Source organism: Typopeltis vanoorti, chromosome 6, assembly GCF_054136105.1.
Source record: "Typopeltis vanoorti isolate ZY-2024b chromosome 6, IOZ_Tvanoo_1.0, whole genome shotgun sequence".
In the NCBI taxonomy this organism is placed as follows: domain Eukaryota; kingdom Metazoa; phylum Arthropoda; class Arachnida; order Uropygi; family Thelyphonidae; genus Typopeltis; species Typopeltis vanoorti.
The window spans coordinates 126,882,806-126,904,656 of record NC_143554.1 but is presented as its reverse complement, the minus strand read 5'-3'; the positions used below and the strand labels follow the sequence as shown (position 1 = coordinate 126,904,656).

The 21,851-nt window shown below is 34.1% G+C and overlaps 1 protein-coding gene across 1 annotated transcript in view; it reads right to left on the bottom strand.

Annotated features, from left to right (window-relative positions):
• Gnptab (N-acetylglucosamine-1-phosphate transferase subunits alpha and beta) overlaps positions 1 to 21,851 on the bottom strand; it is a 281,886-nt gene that overhangs the window by 22,985 nt on the left and 237,050 nt on the right. Inside the window, exons 18-20 of the mRNA XM_090393683.1 lie at positions 13,337 to 13,489; positions 5,272 to 5,449; positions 1,886 to 2,070 (exon numbers count right to left, since the gene is read on the bottom strand). Of these exons, the coding sequence (XP_090249809.1) occupies positions 1,886 to 2,070; positions 5,272 to 5,449; positions 13,337 to 13,489 (516 nt within the window). The remainder of the gene's footprint in view (positions 1 to 1,885; positions 2,071 to 5,271; positions 5,450 to 13,336; positions 13,490 to 21,851) is intronic.

Sequence of the window (21,851 nt, the reverse complement as noted above, 5' to 3'; positions counted from 1 at the left end):
ATTAAATGGGGAGAAAACAACATAATTCACCATGTCACAAACTTAATAAATCTATGCCTAGAAGAGGGAAAGATACCAGAAAACTGGAAAAATGCTACTCTGATACTGTTTAAAAAAGGAGACAAGAAGAAGTAAAGAACTATAGACCAATTAGTATTCTCTCTAATCTTTATAAAATTCTCACAAAAGTAATAACAAACAGGTTAACTCCTCTTCTAGACTCAAATCAACCTGCAGAACAAGCAGGATTTTGTAAAGGCTTTAACACAATTGATCATATTCATGCAGTAAAACAAATAATAGAAAAAGCAGAAGAAAACCAATTGCCTCTCTGTTTAGCCTTTACTGATTATGAAAAAGCATTTGATTCCATCAAAACTATTGCAATAATCAAAGCACTCCAGAATTAGGGAGTTCCTGGAGAATATATGGACCTTCTCCAGGAAATATACCACACTGCAACAGCGACAATCCAGCTTCACACAAGTAGCAATAAAATATCAATTGAAAAAGGTGTCCGACAAGGAGACTCTCTATTGCCCAAAATCTTTACAGAGCAGTCCTTCAAGAAATATTGAACAATATAAACTGGACAAACCTTGGTATGAAAATTAATAACAGAAACAACACACCTAAGATATGCAGATGATATCATAATTTTTGCAAACACTCCAGAAGACCTTTCTATAATAATAGAAGACCTATATCACGAAAACAGAAAAGTTGGCCTAAAAAATAAACAGAGAAAAAAACTAAAATCATGTTTAATCATTTTGTAACACCAAAAAACATAATAATAGAAAACAATTTCTTGGAAAGAGTCTCTTCATATACATATTTAGGTCATCTCATTAATCTAAACTGTGGACTCCAAAAGGAAATAAATAGAAGAGTTCAACTTGCCTGGAGTGCATCAGAAAATCACAGAGTGGGACATCATTATTTTGAAAAAAGCATTTTTCAAAATAATGATGTTCCACTCTGTTTAAAAAGGAAGACATTTAACCAGTGTATACTTCCAGTCATCATATATGGTTGTGAAACTTGGTCTCTAACAAAAGCACTGACAAATAAACTATCAACAACTCAAAGAAACATGGAGAGGCTGATGCTAGGCATCACATTAAAAGATAAGACGCCAGACTCGTATCACTGACATCATTCTTCACCACAAGAAACTAAAATGGAAATGGACTGAACATCTATCCAGAAGAGAAGATGAGTGATGAACCACCACACTAACGAACTGGATTCTAAAAGAAGGGAAACGAGGCCGAGGACGTCCTAAAAGAAGGTGGAGTGATGAATTGTCAAATTTGTTGGGAAAAATTGGTCAGCCATTGCCAAGAACAGAGAAAGGTGGAAGGAACTGGAGAAAGCCTTCATCCAGCAGTGGACAGGAAATGGCTGAAAAGAAAGAAGTTAATTACAAAGTAGAATGCAAATAATATATTCTACTTTGTAATTAACTATTGTTACCATTGATGATGGCCTGTAATATTCAGACTGAAATATATGGTTAAATAAACAGTATTACTTTTCCCTTATGTTTTTTTTGTGTTAACTGATGAAACATCAATAGGCTTTGGGTAGCAAAAAATCCTTTTTTTTTTTATTATTATTATATCAAAATTATCAGAGGAAAGAGGGATGCTCCCACTTAAATTTGAAAACTATAACATTATTGTTAATGGAGAAGAATTAATCTTTGAGTCAAACCATATGATGTAATTTAAAAAAATATATATATTTTATTTTTTTAAAGTTACATATATTTTAAAATATACTTAAAGCAATATGAAAGTAATTTAATATATACTTTAGACGTATACCTTTATAAATGTATTAAAAATATAAGATTTATTTAAAAACTTCTAAACATTACCTTGGTTTCTTTCTAATGTCATCTATTTGTCCAAGAACTTGAGACAAGTTAGTATGAATCATTTTGAAAGCAACTTCATCTTCACCCATTACCTCAAATTTGCTCATTTTTCTAGACCCAAACTGTTTCTTCAGCATGTCAGTAATTGGTTCACATGCCAATATAAGTGCCTTGGATACTGTGGGCTAAAACAACAGCAAGTATAGTAAATATAGTCAAACATTATCATTTATAAAATAACTTGCATTTTTGTTTTATCACATTAGATGCCAACATATTTAAAATGCAGTACCTTGTATGATATCTAGCCACTATCTAGATAGTCCTGTTATTTAGTATTTTGCACATCTTTGCATTAAAATTACTTTAAGAAGCCAGTTCTATTTATAACAAGCCTCACCCATTCTATTTTAAAAATAACAATTACATGTTACAAATAATAAGAAACAAGCACTAAATTACAGAAAATGATCAAGAGGAATGCAACCAAGAGTAAATATCAATATGTAACATAGAAAAAGCTATCAAACATGGAGGTATAAAAGTTTCACAGTGGCTACACTGTATAATTCAGAAGGTCAGATTTCAGAGAACTAGCACAGAGCTCTTATGCTTACCATCCAAAAAATAAATAAATAAAAATGAATGTAAGTATTACAGAAAATTTTACCTATTAAGTGTTCCATGTCCCAGGTAGGATATATGTAAGTATACTTGACAAGAGGCTAAGAGAAATTTGGAGAAGAACAAGCTGAATTCAGCTAAGTAGAGGTTGTCAGAATCAGATTTTCATTTTAAGACCAAATAGTTGTGAAACTGTGGGAACATAACAAAGTTATATTTAAATTTTGTACCAGAAAAAGTATATGGCAAGGTGCTGCAAGAAAAACCATTCAGAACATTACAGTTATATGAATTAAATGAAACACAATACATTGTCTGCATTTATGTCATCAATCAGAATTGAAGGAAAGTGGTTTGATGTAAAAACAGGTGCAAGACAATGGTGCACACCGTCTCCACTCTAATTCATCATCTATTTAGAAATTATGAAAGAAAGTGGAATTGAACCTCATATCAGAATAGGATATATCATACTTATCTCTTTGCATTAAGCAGATGATGCAGAACTCCTACACAACTCCAGTGTAAATCTCCAGGATTCTTTAGCTAAATTGAATAATTGCTATAACAAATTTGGAATAAAAATTAGCAACATAAAGACAAAAACTATGAAAATATGTAGGATCATGGAAAACTTCAACTGCATTCCAATGGAGAACCTGTAAAACATATAAAATATTTCAGTTATTTAGACACAACTTTTAGAAGATAGCAAATTACAGAAATAAGCAGAATAAGTAAAGCTGGTAAGGGAGCAAGTCATTATCAACTTCCTGATATGTAACTTCAAGGGAGATGTTCAGGCTAGCATGACAGCACTTTATGATTAAGTTTACATTATTATTAATCTCCTATCAACAATTCCTCCAAAGAAGTCATCTATGGCACTTCTGATTAAATAAATCCACCTTTACCTTGGTCTTCCTCAGGGTCTCTTTCCTGCCATCTTAGCATCAAATACCTGTTTTTGCTAAGTTTTCCTCACCCTTTCTATTTAAGTGGTCATACCACCATAGATTAGCCCCTGCTCGTATATTCCTGTTTGCTAACAATGTCAAGTTCCTTTCTAATATTTTCATTTTAATATAATTCTGCCATTGATGTCATCTATTTGCTTCCCTAATTTTTCTCCTATCTCTCATATTTGTGGTCTCTAGTCTTTGATCACGTGCTTTCAACTTTCAGATCCATACCTTAGAACTGGTTTGAACACTGTCTTGTATACTGCTAGTTTTGTGTGTTTTGGCTAACATCTCTCTTATTCAATAAGAATTTATTCAACTAGCTCTCCATCACACCAGGCTTTGTTTATTCTATTGCTATTTGCACTAAAAACTGTGCCTAAATAGCTGAAATATTTTACTTGTTGTGTGATACTGGATTGCAGGACAGGGATTTGGGAGTCATAGCAGACAGAGAGTTAAGTTCAGAGGGAATATTGCAAAAGTAGGCAAAATAGAAAGGATTACTTGGATGTTAAAAAACACTAACAAAATAGGGAGGTTATTGCCGGCAAAGGTTGGTCGATTGGTAGAGCCTCTGCTACTAATGGCTCAGTTAAGTAAGTTTGAGCGCGGTTAGTAGTTGGAAGGAGACAATCGTTCGATGCTGTTGGCACACTCTCCCTCGATGAGTCTTTGGACTCCCTGGAGGTGTCAAATAATAATAATAATAATAATAATAATAATTATTATTATTCTTTATAAGGCTATGATTTGGGCTCCATGTTTATATATGACTGTGCACAGATTTGGCTACCTAGGTTTCTTGGGGATCAGGAGGTGGGGGGGGGGAGAGGATACAGCAATGAGTAACGTAGAAAAAAGCTACCAAACTAGGTACAAAAGTTTCACAGTGGCTAAGTGAGTGACAGGAGCATTCTATGGAATGCTTCCATGAATATAGATTGAAGGTGTAGACCTTCAATCTAAACTCATGGAAGCAATACTCATAGTAAAGGTGTGTAGACACTAGATTTTTAGCTTGGAGAGTTGCAAATGAGTGGAATGGATTGTCAGAAGTAGTTGCAAGTGCCACGACAGTGGATGAGTTTAAGGAGAGGTATGACAGGTATTATATGTACATAAAGTTGAGTATGGGACACTTGCAACTCCATAGAGATTCCTGTATAATAATATTATTATTATTATCTTTATGATCTTTGATTCCTTCTGTTTTGTTGATAGACAATTTGAAATTTCAAAAATGTCAATATCCAAGCTCTCTTAATATAGCTAACTCTCAAAGTAGCAAACACACTATTATAACAAATTTGTCTCGCTATAACAAACTATTGAATAGTCACTGCCAAAGTCCCATAGGCTATGCTAAAAAGACTACAACGAATTATCCACTATAACATATTTGTGTTTTTTTCTTTGAGTTTGTTATAGTGAGAACAGACTACAGCTCTCCAAAACATTTTGCCACTTTCTTGATATTAATTTTCTATATTCTTTACAAAATCTTACCATGACTTTTGCTTAGCTACTTTATCTCATCTTCAATTCACATATTAAGCTAGATGGCCTGTGTGCCAAGTGAAAAGTAATTTTTACTAGAAGTTATTCATGGCTGCTACATTTGACTCTGTTCTGCAGCTGTTTTAAAAATAGAAAGGGAATAGGAGGACTAGTTTCTGAGAAAAAAATAAAATATTTGCATGAGACTGACTATTATCATAACTTTACTGTGAGGAATTACATAGAAATATACTTATTACAACTTATAATTCAATCAACTAATTCATATATTTTGCTTACCAATTTGGAATCATAATATCGCTCATACGGTGGAGTAGAAAGATCCTGAAAAAGATGATGAGGTAATCGTTGTGAGCAATTCACTATATTTTCTTCAAAAGAATTAACTGCTGAGTAATCTAGTGGAAGATCGTGGAGTTGAGTAAGGACAGTTCTTATTTCACGATCAGACCATGTTCTAAAAAAAAAAAATAATCATAATTTACATCATTATGTAAAACTTCCGTTTACTAAATTAAAATTAATAAGAAATTTATGTTAGTGAAAGAAATATTGAGATTCTCATAGAAAGAACAATTTTGCAACAAGAATGGCATCAATTACTGACCTAGTTACCACACCTGCTCAGCTGAAAATTGCTGTCTCAATTGGTTATAAAAAAATACTGGGCAACAAATTTGCAATTGTTTTGTTTTGCTGCAAAAATCGGGGCATTTTATACATTTTTGAATAGATATTTAGTGAGATGTTGCTACAGGTCATTATCTCTATAATAATATAGAGATATTAACCATCAAGATCAAGTCCTGCACAATCACATCGGTATATAAGCCACCTAATAAAGATTTCGTCTTCAAAGAACCTGCCAACTTTAACGCCCAGAAGGTTAAAATAATACTCAGAGACTTTAATTGTCATGGGGCTACAAAATGACTGACAGGAATGGTGCTGAGCTAGAAAATTGGGCTGAGAGAGAAGGACTGAAGTTGATCCACGATCCAAGTTAAGACCATCATTCAATAGTGGAAGGTGGAGAAGAGGCTATAATCCAGATAACATCTTTATCGGTGAACAAGTAGCCGTGCAAGCAACGAAGATAGTAGAAGAGCCGATACCAAGAACTCAGCACAGACCTGTTACTTGTAAAGTCAGAGCCGTTATCAATCCAGAGATAGTACCTTTTAAGCGAAGGTTTAATTTTAAAAAAGCAAGATGGGATGGATTTACGAAGGAACTCGATCAGACAGTAAACGCTCTTAAAGCAGATTCAAGTAACTATGAAAAGTTCATGAATACCATCAAAATAGCATCTCGGCGTCACATACCACGAGGGTGCAGAACTCAATATATTGCTGGGCTTAATGAAGACCAGACGGAACAACTAAAAGAATATAAAATCAGATATGACAAAGATCCTTTCGCTGTAGACATAATTGAAGCAGGTGAAAAACTGATGGACAAACTCACGGATGAAGCTAGCTATTGCAGGATTTGGATATGAAACAGAACAGTAGACGAGCATGGAAACTGGTGAAGAATTTAAGCAACGATCCAACTAAAACTCCAGTTTACATAACAGAGGTCATGCCAAACCAGATACTGAAAAACCTATATACTGAGACTAATTAATTAGCCTCTCATTTCTCCGAAGAAGAACTAAAAAAAGCTATATGTCACCTGAAAGAGAATAGAGCTGTTGGCCTGGATGACATTCGGACAGAACAGATAAAGTGTTTCGGTCCGATAACCATCCAACGACTGGTGAAATTGATGAATAGGTGTGTAGAATCTCTTCAGTTGAACAAATTATGAAGGAAAGCTCAAGTGGTAGCTTACTTAAACCAGGAAAGGAACCTACATAGTCGAAGAATTTTCGCCCTGTTTCTCTCCTCTGCCACTTGTATAAAGCTTTTGAACAAATGATTCTGGAAAGAATAGCAGCAAAAATTGATGAGAAACTCATACCCGAGCAAGCCGGTTTCCGTCCCAGAAAGTCCTGCTGTGGCCAAATTCTGAATCTCGCGCAGCACATCGAAGATGGTTAAGAGAAGAAGAAGCTTGTGACTGGAGCAGCTTTTATTGATCTTTCAGTGGCATATGACACTGTCAATCACAAGAAACTGTTGGTCAAGCTGTATCAAATAACAAAAGATTTTCACCTCATGAATGTAATTAAAAACATGCTCCAGAATCGACAATTCTACGTAATTTTGCAAGGAAAGAAGAGCAGGTGGAGAAATCAGAAGAATGGTTTACCTCAAGGCAGTGTATTGGCCCTGATGCTCTACAATATTTATACTAATGATCAGCCAACCCACCCACAAGTGAGGAGGTTTATCTATGCCAACGACACAGCTATATGCAGTCAAGCAAGGAGTTTTGAAGAAGTTGACAGAAGCCTTAGGAATACTCTCCAATTGCCTGAAGCCTAACCCAAACAAGACTCAGGTTTGCGCTTTCCATCTGCGCAACAGGGAAGCAAAATACCAGTTAAACATTGTCTGGAGAGGAAAACGCCTCGAACACTGCAGCAACCCCAAATATCTTGGAGTTAAGTTAGATCGTACCTTGTCGTATAAGGTACATTGCCAGGAACTAAAAGGAAAAATCTATGCAAGAAATAACATCATAAGAAAAATGACTGGCACGACATGGGGAGCTCAACCAGAGGTACTTCACTCGACGGCTTTGGCATTGTGTTTTGCTGCAGGGGGGGGGGGGGGGGTACGCTGCCCCAGTGTGGGAGGCATCCGCCCATGCGAAACACGTGGATGTGGCTTTAAATGATACCATTAAGATCATAACTGGATGCCTAAGACCAACCCCAGTCAACAAGCTGTATCCCTTAGCAAGCATAGCGCCACCAGGCACAAGATGTCAAGTGGCCGGTGAGATGGAGAAAAAAAAAAGCAGATGACAGACTAAAGACATCCACTGTACGGCCATATTATCCGGCTTCTCGACTCAAATTGAGGCATAGTTTTATGCAAAGAACTAAACTATTGATCCACAAACCTGAGGAGTTTGTGGATCAATGGTTTAATGGAGGGAATCAGTTCAACTTCAAGAAGCCCTCATAATTAAGAAAGAGTTAACCAAGGGATATCACCTACCCCCTATAGCACCTGGAGGACTTTGAACAGTCTTAGAGTGGGAGTGTCCAGATGCAGAAGTAATCTGATGAAATGGGGTTATGCAGATGATGACAGCTGTGACTGTGGAGACATCCAAACTGATGAACATCTTTTATGTTGCCCAGATCTAATCGATGTGTGCTCCACGGATGACATTCTGATGGTCAATGACAAGGCGATACAAGCTGCTGTTTTTTGGATGGAGAGGATATGATTGGTGTTCCGGACTCAGAAAGTAAAGTAAGTACAGGTCAGGGAATGCAGAGGGAGATTATGAAGATAAGACATTAATTTGGTGAGTAACAGGAGGGTTATAATAATGGGTGATTTTAAGTATGAAAGTATTGACTGGAAGTGGGAAATATCACGTGAGAGTAAGGAGATCGAGTTTCTTGAGCTACTCAGGGACAATTATCTTATGCAGTATGTAGTCGAGGCAGCACGTGGAACTTGTGTTTAGATTTAATAATATCATCTCATACAGCGATAATAGAAGATGTTATCACAATGCCACCAGTTGGGGAGAGTGATCATGTAGTTTTGAAAAATTGAAATTCACTGTTCACTTCCACACAAGAGATATGTGTGGAAGTTAACAGATTGGTGATATGCAGAGGCTTGATCAGTTGAAAGGGAGAAAAATTAGTAATTCTTGGATTTGGTCTGGAATAAAGGTTCAGAGAATAAATAAAGTAGGAGTGAAATGGATGAATCATGAAATTATGCAGGAACTTCTGAAAAAGGGAATGTTATGGAAAAGGTATAAAGAACAGAGTACCAATCAGCAACATGAGTATAAGGTGCTACAAGCTAGGAGGGTGACAAATGTAGTAGGGCAAAAGAAATTGGCATATAAAGAGAGATTGGCTGAAACAACAAAGCAAAGCCATAGAGAATTCTATAATTATGTTGCTAGTGTTGGATCCTACTTCTTAATTTATACTTTGGATCCGACATGTTAGTCACTATGATGTTCTTAAACGAAATTATAAGTTGCTAGTTGATTTCTAATTCAATATAGAGAAAATTTATATTTATAGACTGCGCCACTCTATATCTGAATTAGTTCAAGAATTGAAGAAAAACCAACTCACAACTATCCTCTTTTATATGATGTTATTATATATACTGGCTGAGTATATTTAACCTACTTAATTTTCCCGCTTTGGTTCAAATATTTTATGAATGGTGCAGTAAAAGAGATTCAGGCAAAATACAACTTTTCATTAACAAAAACCAACATTTAATTTTAAAATCATAAATTTTAAACTTAACTTCAAATCAGTAATTAAGATATCACAATCACTTCAGCTTCTCCAATAAGTACAATCAAACTCTGACAAGATAAATCTGTTATCTCTATATCACAGTCTTTTCATAGTTCCTGAAGTTCCAAATACGATAAAAATTGCAGTAATACCTCTTCATAAACAGACACTTTTAATATTACACTTCTTTTAATTCTCCGCGATAGTTACTGTTAACATCAGGGAATTCTAAGATGAAACTCACACACTTCTCTGAACAGAAATATTAAAGTTGGAATAATCTTACCGTTACTCTTCTTCCTCCATCAACATATACACAAACACTTTTTATAACTGTGAACACTTTTAACAATAAACAGCACTCATTAAAATAAATCTTCTAGCATTAACTGAATTAATTTAGGCACAATACATATAATCAGATGTTCTTGTATGAAGCACTACTGATTACTCTTGAATTAGGGCAATACACAATAATTCTTTAACTTGGGGTTTTATATGTACAGATGTTCATTCCTCCGGCATTCAACTAATTCTTTAGGCACTATAATTCTAAACACCGCTATCATTAAACACAACCCTGTTGCCTCTATTTATTCTCTAGTTACTTCTTACTATGCTTCACGTTTCAGTGTGTCCTTGAAAGGTCGGCCCTGAAAATAAATCTCAACTAAAGTATCGCTAGTCATTCAGTAGTCACTCAGCTATCTTCCGTTGCTTTATTTGTTATTCAGAAACTTATTAGCTAACTGCTTCTCAACTTGTAGACTTTATTTAGTTGCTTGAGTGACTTGCCGACTCGCTATTATCGCACTGTGATTGCCGAATGCCCGATTCCAACCTAATGCCAATCCTTCTCTAATAAATCTCTAATGCTCTCATCTCCTAATAATTTTTTTCCAGCGTTCCTCCTTTTTATATCCATTTTTCCCGCCTAAATTCTTCTCGAGATCTCTTTAACTTTCCAGTAAACTTTCAGCATTTTCAATAAACCTCCTCTTCACGTTCTGTTCCAATTCTCGCGCTTGCTTACTTACATGCGTCTCCATGACAACAAAACAAAACATAAATAAAATTGAGCTATTACATAACGTTAAACTTTCATAAACAGAAATAAATAGAGAATATTTACATTTCAAATAATGCGCAGTTAAATTATCAAATACAAGTTCTTATAATATTAACATAGTAATAATTAAAATAGCTTAATAATATTTTATCACAGAGTTTTTCTACTATTAATACATACGTTCTTGATTAAATAATTAAATATTAGATAAAATTAAAGGTAGTTATATGAATATTAAATTATAAACAAGTGATTTACATTAAATAATATTTACAAATGTAGCCTTTGCCATGGTGGATTATGTTGGATTCTGAGAGAGTATTAATAATTTAAATTTCTCTTCATTCAGAATCCAACACTAGTAAAAGAAAGGGATATGGAAGGCCGACTTTAGTTACTGCAGATGGAACAAGAGTCATATCTGCTGAAGATATGGTGGAAATGTTTAATGAGTATTTTGTTAATGTATTTCATATAGAGGGCTAGGAGTAGTGTTGAATAGCAGACAACTGACAGCAGAAGAATGGAAAGTGATTAGAATTTTAAGTAACCTCGATGTTAATAAGGTTGTGGGATTGTATGGGATATCCCCATGAATATTACGGCAATGTGTAAAAGAGCTGGGCAGCAGGAACTATCTCAGAAGAGTGAATAGAAGGAAAATTAGTGCCATTGCATAAGGGAAAATCCAAATCAGTACAATCAAACTAGAGGCCAGTGTGTGTATATCAAGTGTAGTGGTGAAGATGTTAGAGAAGCTGGTTAGGGACAGAATTCAAATGTGAATTGATGAGAATGGAAAGTTTTTGGGAGAGCAGCACAAGTTTGTTATTACATTTTATAATGTATGTATAACTAACTGAATTGGATGATTAATGTACTGGATGTGGATGATACTTATAGAGCGATTTATTTCAATTTTGCTAAAGCATTTGATCGAGTACCACTTGATAAACTACTTTGAAATTGGACAGAATGAGGTTGGATAGTCATTTGGTAGGAGGTGCAGTATCTCAAAAAAAAAAAAAAAAAAAAAAAAAAAAAAAAAAAAAAAAAAAAAAAGGAAGGTAATAAGTGGGGGTGTCACAGGGCTCAGTTCTGGGACCACTGCTGTTTAACTCATATACCGATGATATAGTTCATGGTGTGAGAAGTTGTTTCATCGGTTGTTTGCTGATGATTAAGAAGAGTAATATAAGGAAATTTTGATATGTTGTTGTTACAAAAGCATTTGAATAGGTTGGTGCTTTGGACTGAAGTGGGGATGTCATTTCAATGTTGCTAAGTGTAAAGTTATGCACTTTGGCCAGAGAAAATAGAATGAGGTTTACCACATTGGAGGAACTTTGCTTCATGAGGTGGAGGAGGCAAAGGATCTGAGCATCTTGGTATATAAGGAACTCAAGTTCAGGGGGGTACACACTGCAAAAGTTGTAAGAGTTACTTACCCCAAAAAAATTGCTGCTATAATGCAAAGAACACTGACATGTAAGGATAAGGAGGTGATAATTCCACTCTATAAGGTGCTAATTATGCCTCGTTTGGATTTCTGTGCACAGATCTGGTCACCCATCAGGTTATATCAGTGATAGCAAAACATTGGAGAGAGTGCAGAGGCAAACAATTAAGACTATCTCAGGACTCTGGAATATCAAGTATGAGGACAGACAGGAAATGTGGTCTTCAAAGCTTGGTGGAGGGGTAATATGATTGAGACACAAGCTAGTGAGAGGAGCCTATCAAACAGATACAGGGGAATTATTGATAGGATAATAAGTGATGTAAGAGCTAGAGGTCATCCTTGGAAGTTGTACAAGGATTATGTGAGTAGAGACGTGATAGAGAGATATTTTGCATGGCAGGTGGTGAGTGAGTGGAATGTGTTGCTAGAATGGGTAGTGAGTGCTCCAACAATGAATGTGTTGTTCAAAGCAAGGTATGATATTTATTGTTGTCTGAGTATTTCACCTCATGTGATGAGTCTTTGGACTCCATGGAGGCTTGGAAGTAATATTAATACTATAGCTCACAGTGAAACAAAGCCAGCTTTTGTGAGCTTGATGAAAAGTCACAAAGAATAGATCTAATAAGATGACTAAGTCTGTGATCAATACAAAGGATGAACAAAAGTTTTCAGAAGCTATTAACTTTACAACTGAATGTATAAATTTGAATTTGAGATTTTAAAAATCTTTGGCTATTTTAATACCAAGGAATGAGAATAGAGATCAAAGCATGGCAAGTACAACTAAATGCTACTGCTCATTCTAGAATTTACTGAGATTGTCTCTAGTATCCAAGAGTTCTGATTTACAGAATCATAAGACAACCAGTAGTCATGTATGGAGTGGACATGTGGATCCTTATGAAGACAGATGAGAATGTTCTGAATACATGAGAGAGAAAAACTGTGAGAATAGTTTATGCACAAAACCCAAAAGCTGAAGCTTGGAGAATAAGGACCAAAAGGTGAAAGACCACCTGGAATGTGGGGTATGTTAGTGTGTGGGAAATAAAATACATGGATGGCCAGAATCAAAACACTCACAGTACCAAAATAAAATAAAACATTCATGAAGAAATAGGAGTCAAATTCATTTATAATCTTTGTAAAATAACCGTATTATGATGATTTTATGAAATACAGTCAACTCTTGCCATAGCAAACACTGCTGCAACGAATGAAGTCTCTTGGCCAAAGCCCTACTGGTGCTATTCTAAAAACATACCAAACTTGCTACTATAACAAACCAGTCCCGTTTGTTTGCTGTAGTGAGAGTCAACAACATATCACATAGGTAAGCGCTATGTGTGAAAAGTATGACATATACAGCTTATAATTTTAAGTTATAATCTATAGTAATAAAACTTACCCTGAGTAATCTGTATCAAACATGTCAAATATTTCATCAATGACCACTGTCTCCATTTCACTCATCATGTAATAGTAATATGAAAATGAAAACTGCATATCTTTTGGACTGCGTATTTTATGAGATGATGTAATGTCAAACTCCTTAGGAAATCTATGTGAAAAAGTTAGCATTCTCAGTATTAGGAAATAATTTAGATAATGTATGTGAAAGTTTGGTGCAAAATGTATAGCCAATATACAGAATTGTATTACATAAAGGCAAAGTTCTTTCAAAATAACAATTTCAAAAATTAAGAGTAACTAAGAATAAACTATAGTACACAAAAAGGAAATATGCACTACTCTGGTCAAATATTAACTATATTTTTCTTCTTACCACTCCTCTATCAAACTATGGTCTGATATGTGAATTGCTTTTAGCTTTATTCTTAATGGTAAGTTTAAATCAAGATCCAACAGATCTGGATTTAAAACTATGATTAGGTAAAACTATTTAAATTACATCCATATAACCACTTCCTAACAGTTAAGTGACTGTTTACATCACTGTCAATTCAATCCATAAAAAGCTGTGAATCTGTTGTACATTTATGTAACATCGGTGGTATATTGGTATTAAAATAATACAAATATATGCTCCTGATTCTTCATACAAAAGAAGATATATAGATTTCTATCAGCAACTACAAAAAGAAACTGACAGAACATACAAAACAGATCTGCTAATAATTATAAGTGATTTTATTGACCAAATGGGAAAATATTTGGATGACATGCATGATGTAATGAAAATTTGGAATAGACACGACAAATGAGAGAGGATAGTATCTTGATTTCTATAGAGAAAATAATCTCTAATAGTTGCAAACACTATGTTTTACCATGACCTGTCCACAAATACGGTTACAGGAAAATTCATCGAAAGACAATTCATCGAAAAGGCAATTCATCGAAAGACAATTCACTGAAAATTTTAAAATTTCGATAATGTTATGGTAAAAGTGGTCCATTTAGAACAAAAACTGAACCATGCAGACAGCTTCTTGTACCAACAACTTCTACTAAGTCATTTAAGTCAGAGAGTTTTTGTAATAAAGTACATAATTTGGACACATTATTTCTTTGTCGCCCCGAATATAGCTGAACTGAAAACTGGAGCGGTTCGACATTTTCTTGTGAAAGTTTAAATAGCGAATCTGAGTAAAATTCATCCCATAATAATTGCTGTATTGAAGTCGCGTATTACTACTAGCAACAATAATAATAATGAAGCCCGCATAGCTCAATCGGTAAAAACGAAGCCATTTAGTTAGAAAGACCTGGGTAGTTGGATCCCATTTACGCATACTTTTTATCAGTCTTGTTCTGCTAAAGGTAAGTTAGCAGGCATAATATAGACACGGCTGGGCTTTTCTTCCAGAAACAGGCAAATCAGTCCCATGAACAGACATGAAACAGTTATCGGACAAGAAAGGCTATAAGAACCATATTGTTCTATAATTTTTCTCTATGAAAGTAGCATTGTAATCTCTTTATTCACGGTTCAGGTTTTGTTCTAAATGGATCAATTTTCTCATAACATTTTTGAAAATTTTAAATTTTCGGTGAACTGTTTTTTCGATGAATTGCATTTGCGACGAATTGTCATTCGATGAACTCTCCGGATACCCACAAATACACCTGGACTTCACCAGACTCAAATAATAAAAATTGTATAGATTACTGCCTAATTTGCAAAACTGTGAAATCCTGTTTAAATGTCAAGACCCTTTATAGTGCTGAACTTGATAGAGATCATGAACTTCTGCTTGCCAAGATCCAAACAGTATATCAAAATTAGATCAGTCAAAGTATAAAAGAAAGACAAAACTATGTTAAAAATTAATGGAACGTTTTCAAAAACATTATACGTTAATAAAAAAATAAAACGAATTGGATAACACCTGAGATAATGAGATTATGGAGCAGAAAAAACAAACTAAAAGAATATCTTTTTTCTTTTAATCCCATACATGAGAGATCGAGGAACCTCTCATGTAAACACAGATGTGCCATGTGTGTGCAGATGAAGAGTAAGATAGAAATGTATTGATTTTTTTTTTTTTTTTTTGAAGAATTGCAGGTTGTAGTTGTTTGGGAATACTTCAAGAGGAAGGCTGTTCCAGAGGACAAACTTGGACGGAATGAAAGAGGAAGAATAAAAGTAGCTTTAGTGTGTTTGCAGTTGCACAGTAAAGAGAGCTGTGCAGCTGCCGATGTTGCATCCACAGGTGTAACAAAAAGTGGAGGAATGATGGTTGACAATTCACTGGAGCAGTGACCATGGAAGTACCTATGGAAGAGACACAGAGCTGAAACACTACATCTGTGAGAGAGAGAGAGAGCAAAGTGAATCTGTAAGAGAAGGATCATCTATGAACCTAATTCCTCACCTCTGGATCATGTCCTGGATTTTAGGGAAAGTTTTAGGCGTACCACCCCTAACATGTCAGTGGTATTGTAAACATGGGTGGATTTGGGATTTATATCATTAGGAGCTAGTTAGGTGTAAAACAGACTCTTGAACAAAAAAAGAATGCCAAGTTTCTTAGATGATGAGGCAGCTATCGATGTGGTGTGTTTGCCAAGAAAGACTGGAGGTAAACATTAGTCCAAGCAAGGAGATCTGATCTGGTGATTTGTGTATTACTGAGGGTAAGGGTAGGTGAGATGTGATCACTTTTGCACGAGAAAATGCAAGACTGTGTTTTGGTGGCACTGAACATAACAACATTGTCCTTGCCACACTAAAGAATAGTATGTAAATCATTGTTTAAAGCACTAGTTATAGATGATCTTGTAGCCTGAGTGGAGAGTACTATTACCTGCAAAGCTGTGGTGGATTAGTGGTTATTGTGAGTAAGTCATTTATGTACAGGAAAAGAGAGTAGGTGATCGCACAGAGAATTGAGGCACTCCAGCATTGCTGGTGAATCATGAAGAGAGGGAGCCATCTATCATGACTCACAGAGAAAGACCAGAGAGAAAGCTAGCTACCCAATTACAGAGAGTGGCAGAAAACCAAAGGATAGTAATTTGTTTAATAGGCCTCAATACCACACACTGTCATAAGCTTTGGAAATGTCAAGGGCGACAGCACAAGTTTCTTCGAACCCTCAAAATGGAGGAGGTTATGGGTCTCTAAGTATGTTTGTCGTGGCCTTGACTACTGCGCCATTGTTAATTGAAAGAGATTTTTATTTAAAGGATATTAACTCAATATTAATCCTGTCGACTGCACCACTGTTAATAAATGTGAGATTTTTATATAGGTGATATTATCATAATATTAATCCTACTGGCTGTGCCATTTTTTAAACATAGGATTTTTAATTATTTAATATTATCCTCTCTATAGAGATGATCACTGTTCAACAATTATTTTTTTAATTCCGAGTGTACCTATATATTTATTTATTTATTTATTGCACAAGGGTTCACTCCGATTGGTGCAATGACCTTAACTCTTTCTTTCAGAATCCAAATAATCACTGACTCAAGACCAAAATACAAAATAAACACATTTAATATAACAAAAACAATATATGTATATACACTTCTAACAAATATTGCATAACTAACTACAAATTTAATTGGATCCAAGACCTTTTAAAAATAAACTTATACTTAAGACTAGACTAAACACTTTGTTTGCACAATGACAAAATGTTCATAGTCAGTTTCTCTCTCTCTCTCTGTCAAGACCCTTTTCCGAAGATTATATGACTTTATTCTTCATTTTCCCAGGATCCTTTCTCATCACTCGTGTAGCACACATTAATTCTTCCTAACTCAATTCTGTCTCTTTTTAGTAGTTAGATCCGGCGTCCTTAATACAGATGAAACTTCCTAATCAGAGTTTTCTCGAACAGTCCTTTAGAACGTAAATAGCAATTAACTACTTTTATTCACTAATGCTTATCGACAGTCTTAACTCTTTCATTTAAAAAAACTTACAGTTCTACGATTCCATTTTTAGAATCTACTATAAATCTTCCAATTAGCACTTCCTCGAATATTTCTTTTAAAACGATCTATAACAATATTTCCCTTTTATTTATCAATACTTATTCCACATTAAAACTTCATAGTTCCACGATTCCCTTTTCGGAATATACTATTAATTTTCTTCCGACTGTCACATAAAAAAACTCATTTCCTCTGAATCTAAATGTCTGCTGGAAGGCCCGTTTCTACATTTTGCGGGTCCCTGAAAGTTAGTAACATTTATGGAAATTTTAAATGGAAGAATATCTTATTAATTAATTAATTAAATCAAATATCAAAAATATTTATGCACATAAAAAAACAAGTATGCTCTTTAGCATCAATTTAAGTAAAGGGAAAAAATTAGTTAAAAAATAAATGTGTTTGTATGTACATGATATATTATTTTATTATGTAAGTACACATTATCATTATCATACACCAGAACAATGATTTATTTAATATTTCTAAATCACTTAGGGAATTGAACAGCGTAGATCCGAATATAAATTAAATTATACTTTAATAAATATTTCCGATATTTCGGCAACGTCACGTTACCATTTTCAAAAGGAACTTACAAAAAGGCACGTGCACGGAGGCACTACAACATAGTAACTGAGAATGAAGATATGAAGCTATCGTTCTCCTAGGAGTCCTGATGGTGCCCTCTAGCGGGCTAAGTAGGTGTTCTTGGCCATTGGACTGAAGGTCTGCTGATGAATGCCTCCCAAATTTGGGGCAGTCGCATACAACCAAATTTGTTGAGGTTTGGAGAGTTTCTTAGGGCTGAGGCTGATTCCATAAATAGTCTTTCGAATTTGTATTTGCTACGGTGTATTACTGTAGCTTTCTTCCACCGTATTCTGTGGCATGTATCCAGAGCATGGTCTGCAAGACCAGAATGGCTGTACTCCTAGGAGAACGAGAGGTGCACGTGCCTTTTTGTAAGTTCCTTTTGAAAATGGCAACGTGACGTTGCCGAAATATCGGAAATATTTATTAAAGTATAATTTAATTTAGATTCGGATCTACGTTGTTCAATTCCCTAAGTGATTTAGAAATGCATAACCAACATATAAGCCTGTCTATGAGATTTATTTAATAATATAAAAATATGAAAAAAATATCCATTTTTACTATAGAATGAAATATATGTATAACAACTTATAAGATTTAAAAGAAATCTTAATACATTAAATTTTATTTAACCTAATGCGCTTATCAATAAAATCATTTATAAAGCTATCAAAATTCAAATTTTTTGCAATTTCTTGCTCTATAGATATTATTGCCAGGAACGACAAACATTCTTGAGACATAGAAGATCGCAAATAGGTTTTTAGTAAATTTAATTTGGAAAATGACCTTTCTGCTGATGCGACTGTAACTGGACTGGTCAATAATATTTTAAATGTCATAGTCATATATGGATAAATATCCGACAAATTATTTGCAATTATGAATTTTAAAATATTAACGGGTGCATCATCTTGCTGGCCTAGTTAGCCAAGTGGTTAACGTATCTGCTCTCCAGCCAAGAGGCTGCAGGTTCGAATCCTGCATAGGCATGGATGTTTGTGATTGTCCTCTCCCAATATGGACTGGGTCACCATGAGAGTAGTAGACCCAAAACCTCCACCTCCTGCATCTTCTGGAACAATATTTCTAAAAATAATTAATTCATTGTAAAATTCAAATTCATCAATATCTGTATTTAATTTTTGATACAGCTGTTTGCAGCAAAATTTTAATTCATTTTCTGTCATTTTTCTTATTAATTTCATATCATAAAGAAATCCAAATAATATTTGGCGAATTTCATACAATTCAAATCTTTTTTTTGACAGATTGTAGAGCAGTATCTAAAATTACAAAAAAAGAAATTTATCCTAAAATTATCTTTGTTATCACCTGTGTGTGATTCATCAGGCGTTTCATAATCAAAAAATACTTTTCTTCAACGTACTCGACTTTCTTTAAATTTCATTTTTATTTCTAATAGATTTGACAGTTCTTTAGCAATCTCAAAACAGCTATAAAATCCTGATATTCTCTGCTCTTCAAAGTACTGCACTAACTCTTTAATATGCTTATTTGCTACATCTATGGGAATTTTTGCATTTTGTAATACTTTACTTACTAAATTAACTTTTGACAAAAACTCATACCAAATTACAAAGCTTAGTATAAACTCAAATGAATCTATTTGTTCATATATTGAAACCACTTCTACTTTGATAGTATTATCTGATGCAGTTTTAAATAATTCTTTTAGTGCATTTAAAAATTCTAGAATTTGAAAACTTACAGCTCTAACTGATTCTATTCTACATTCCCATCTTGTATCACATAACAGTTTTGGAGTTAATTGTTTAACAAATTTCTTTGATATGTCCCAACGTGAAGTTGAGGCAGCAAATGTATATATTTTTTGTATAACATTAAAAAAATGTATTGCTATAATTGATGATTTTGTGACATCCCCTAAAATCAAATTTAAATTATGACAGGTGCAAGGAGTATAAAATGCCTTTTCATTTTCATTTAAAATGTAAGTACGGACTCTCTTATATACTCCTTTCATATTCACTCCATTATCATACCCTTGCCCTCTACAATCTGACAATTTAAGATTTAATTTATTCAAAAGTGATTTTATATTTTCATATATACCTTTACCAGTAGTGTCATTAGTTGTTAAAAACGTCAAAAAGTGTTCATGAATTTCAATATCTGCTTCAAATATATGTAAAAATCTAAAAATTACTGAAATTTGCTCCTGATGACTAACATCAGGAGTGCAATCGAGAATTATTGAATAGTACTTTGCCTGTCTTATCATATTTACAATATTTTGTTGAATTTTGGTTCTTCCCATATCAATAATTAATTCATTTTGCACAATGGGTGACAGATACTAATTTTGTTTCTTACCTATAATTTTTTTTCCTGAACATCACATTAAATGATCTTTTAAAAGTTGATCAAATTCTGCAATTAATTCTATGATTCCAAAAAAATTACCATTATGGGCTGTGTACAAAGTATCAAAATTACCTCTAAAAGCTAAATTATGTTCCGATAAATAAAGAATTGCTGCTACTATTCGTCTTAAAACATTTCTTAACCATTTTGCTTCAAATTTTATGACATTTTGATTTGCCTGATCAATTTAATTGTGATTTTTTAAATTACATTCCATTCCATTCGTGTCCATGAATACATGCATTTCATGTGCACTGGATTTCGTTCGTGCGACTTTAATCTTTCACTTACATGTCACCAGTCAGAAAAGCCATTATTAGATAAAAAAATTATCATCAGAAGAAAATAATTTGCATCAAAAACAAAAAATAGAGTTGGACGAGTTTGAATATACACGCCATCTTCTGTTTTGCTTCTCTCTGTTTGCAATTGTCCTAACATAGTGAGCTGTGGAAAAACACCTTGTTGTCATCTTTTGGAAAATCATTTTCAGTCAGAGGAGATGGTGGATTACATTGTACAATTTGTGTTAGTGTTGCGTTGTTCAAAATTTTGGGCCATGTTACTGGATCATCAATAGTAAATAGTTCACCTTCCTCTGGTGTCTCAGTTTTAAGATCTTAAATACTCATTGTTTGACCAAACGTGTCATGTTCTCCGCTTCCTTTGAGTATTTCAGAACTCTCATTAAAAATGAATGATTCATTTGACTCAACCTCCTAATTTTTATAGTCGCTTCTAAAAAAGGTTTCCCTTCATAAAATCAGAGATTGCATCAATTCTTCTTCTTACTGGATAGCTAAGTTTGTATCTCAACTTTTGAGCCCTCAAATTGAAAATTCTTATTCATTCATTAAAAAATAAATTAATTTAAAAAAATCTTCAAATTTTCTGGCTAAAGTGAAAAACTTATCTCTATAGCCTACTGATATCATGTTCAATTTTTTTATATGAATCCTTGTTTAAAATGTTCTAATTGATGAAACTCTTCAGTTATTATTACAAGCCTTCCCACTAGATAAAGTCAAATTATTCTACTGTGTATCCACTCTGACCACACTTTATCTGCTAAAATAAACTCCACAAACAAATCGAAAGTACATTGATGGGGGGGGGGGGGGCATCTTTCAATCGCACTACTCCATTTTTACCTTGAACATTCAGAGGATTCTACTCCATATAACCCCAATCATCATTTTGAATATGCTATGTGGATAATGTTTTCAGCATCTGTTCCCAAATCTCTATATTACGTTCTTCAACGAATGAGAGTAACCATCTGTAGAAGATTATTCATTTGCTTTTATCTGGGTCCTTCAGTTCATGAATTGAGTGGACACTATATGGATAACGGAATAACGATCTCACAGCTTCTCAGCACTACCATATGACACTGATGATTGGATGGTAAGTTTCTTGAGGGTTTTTTTTGTTGGGTAGTGCTCTTCTTGCCTCATTCATTTTATCATCAGGAAAGATTAGCAAAACACTTGTTTTGC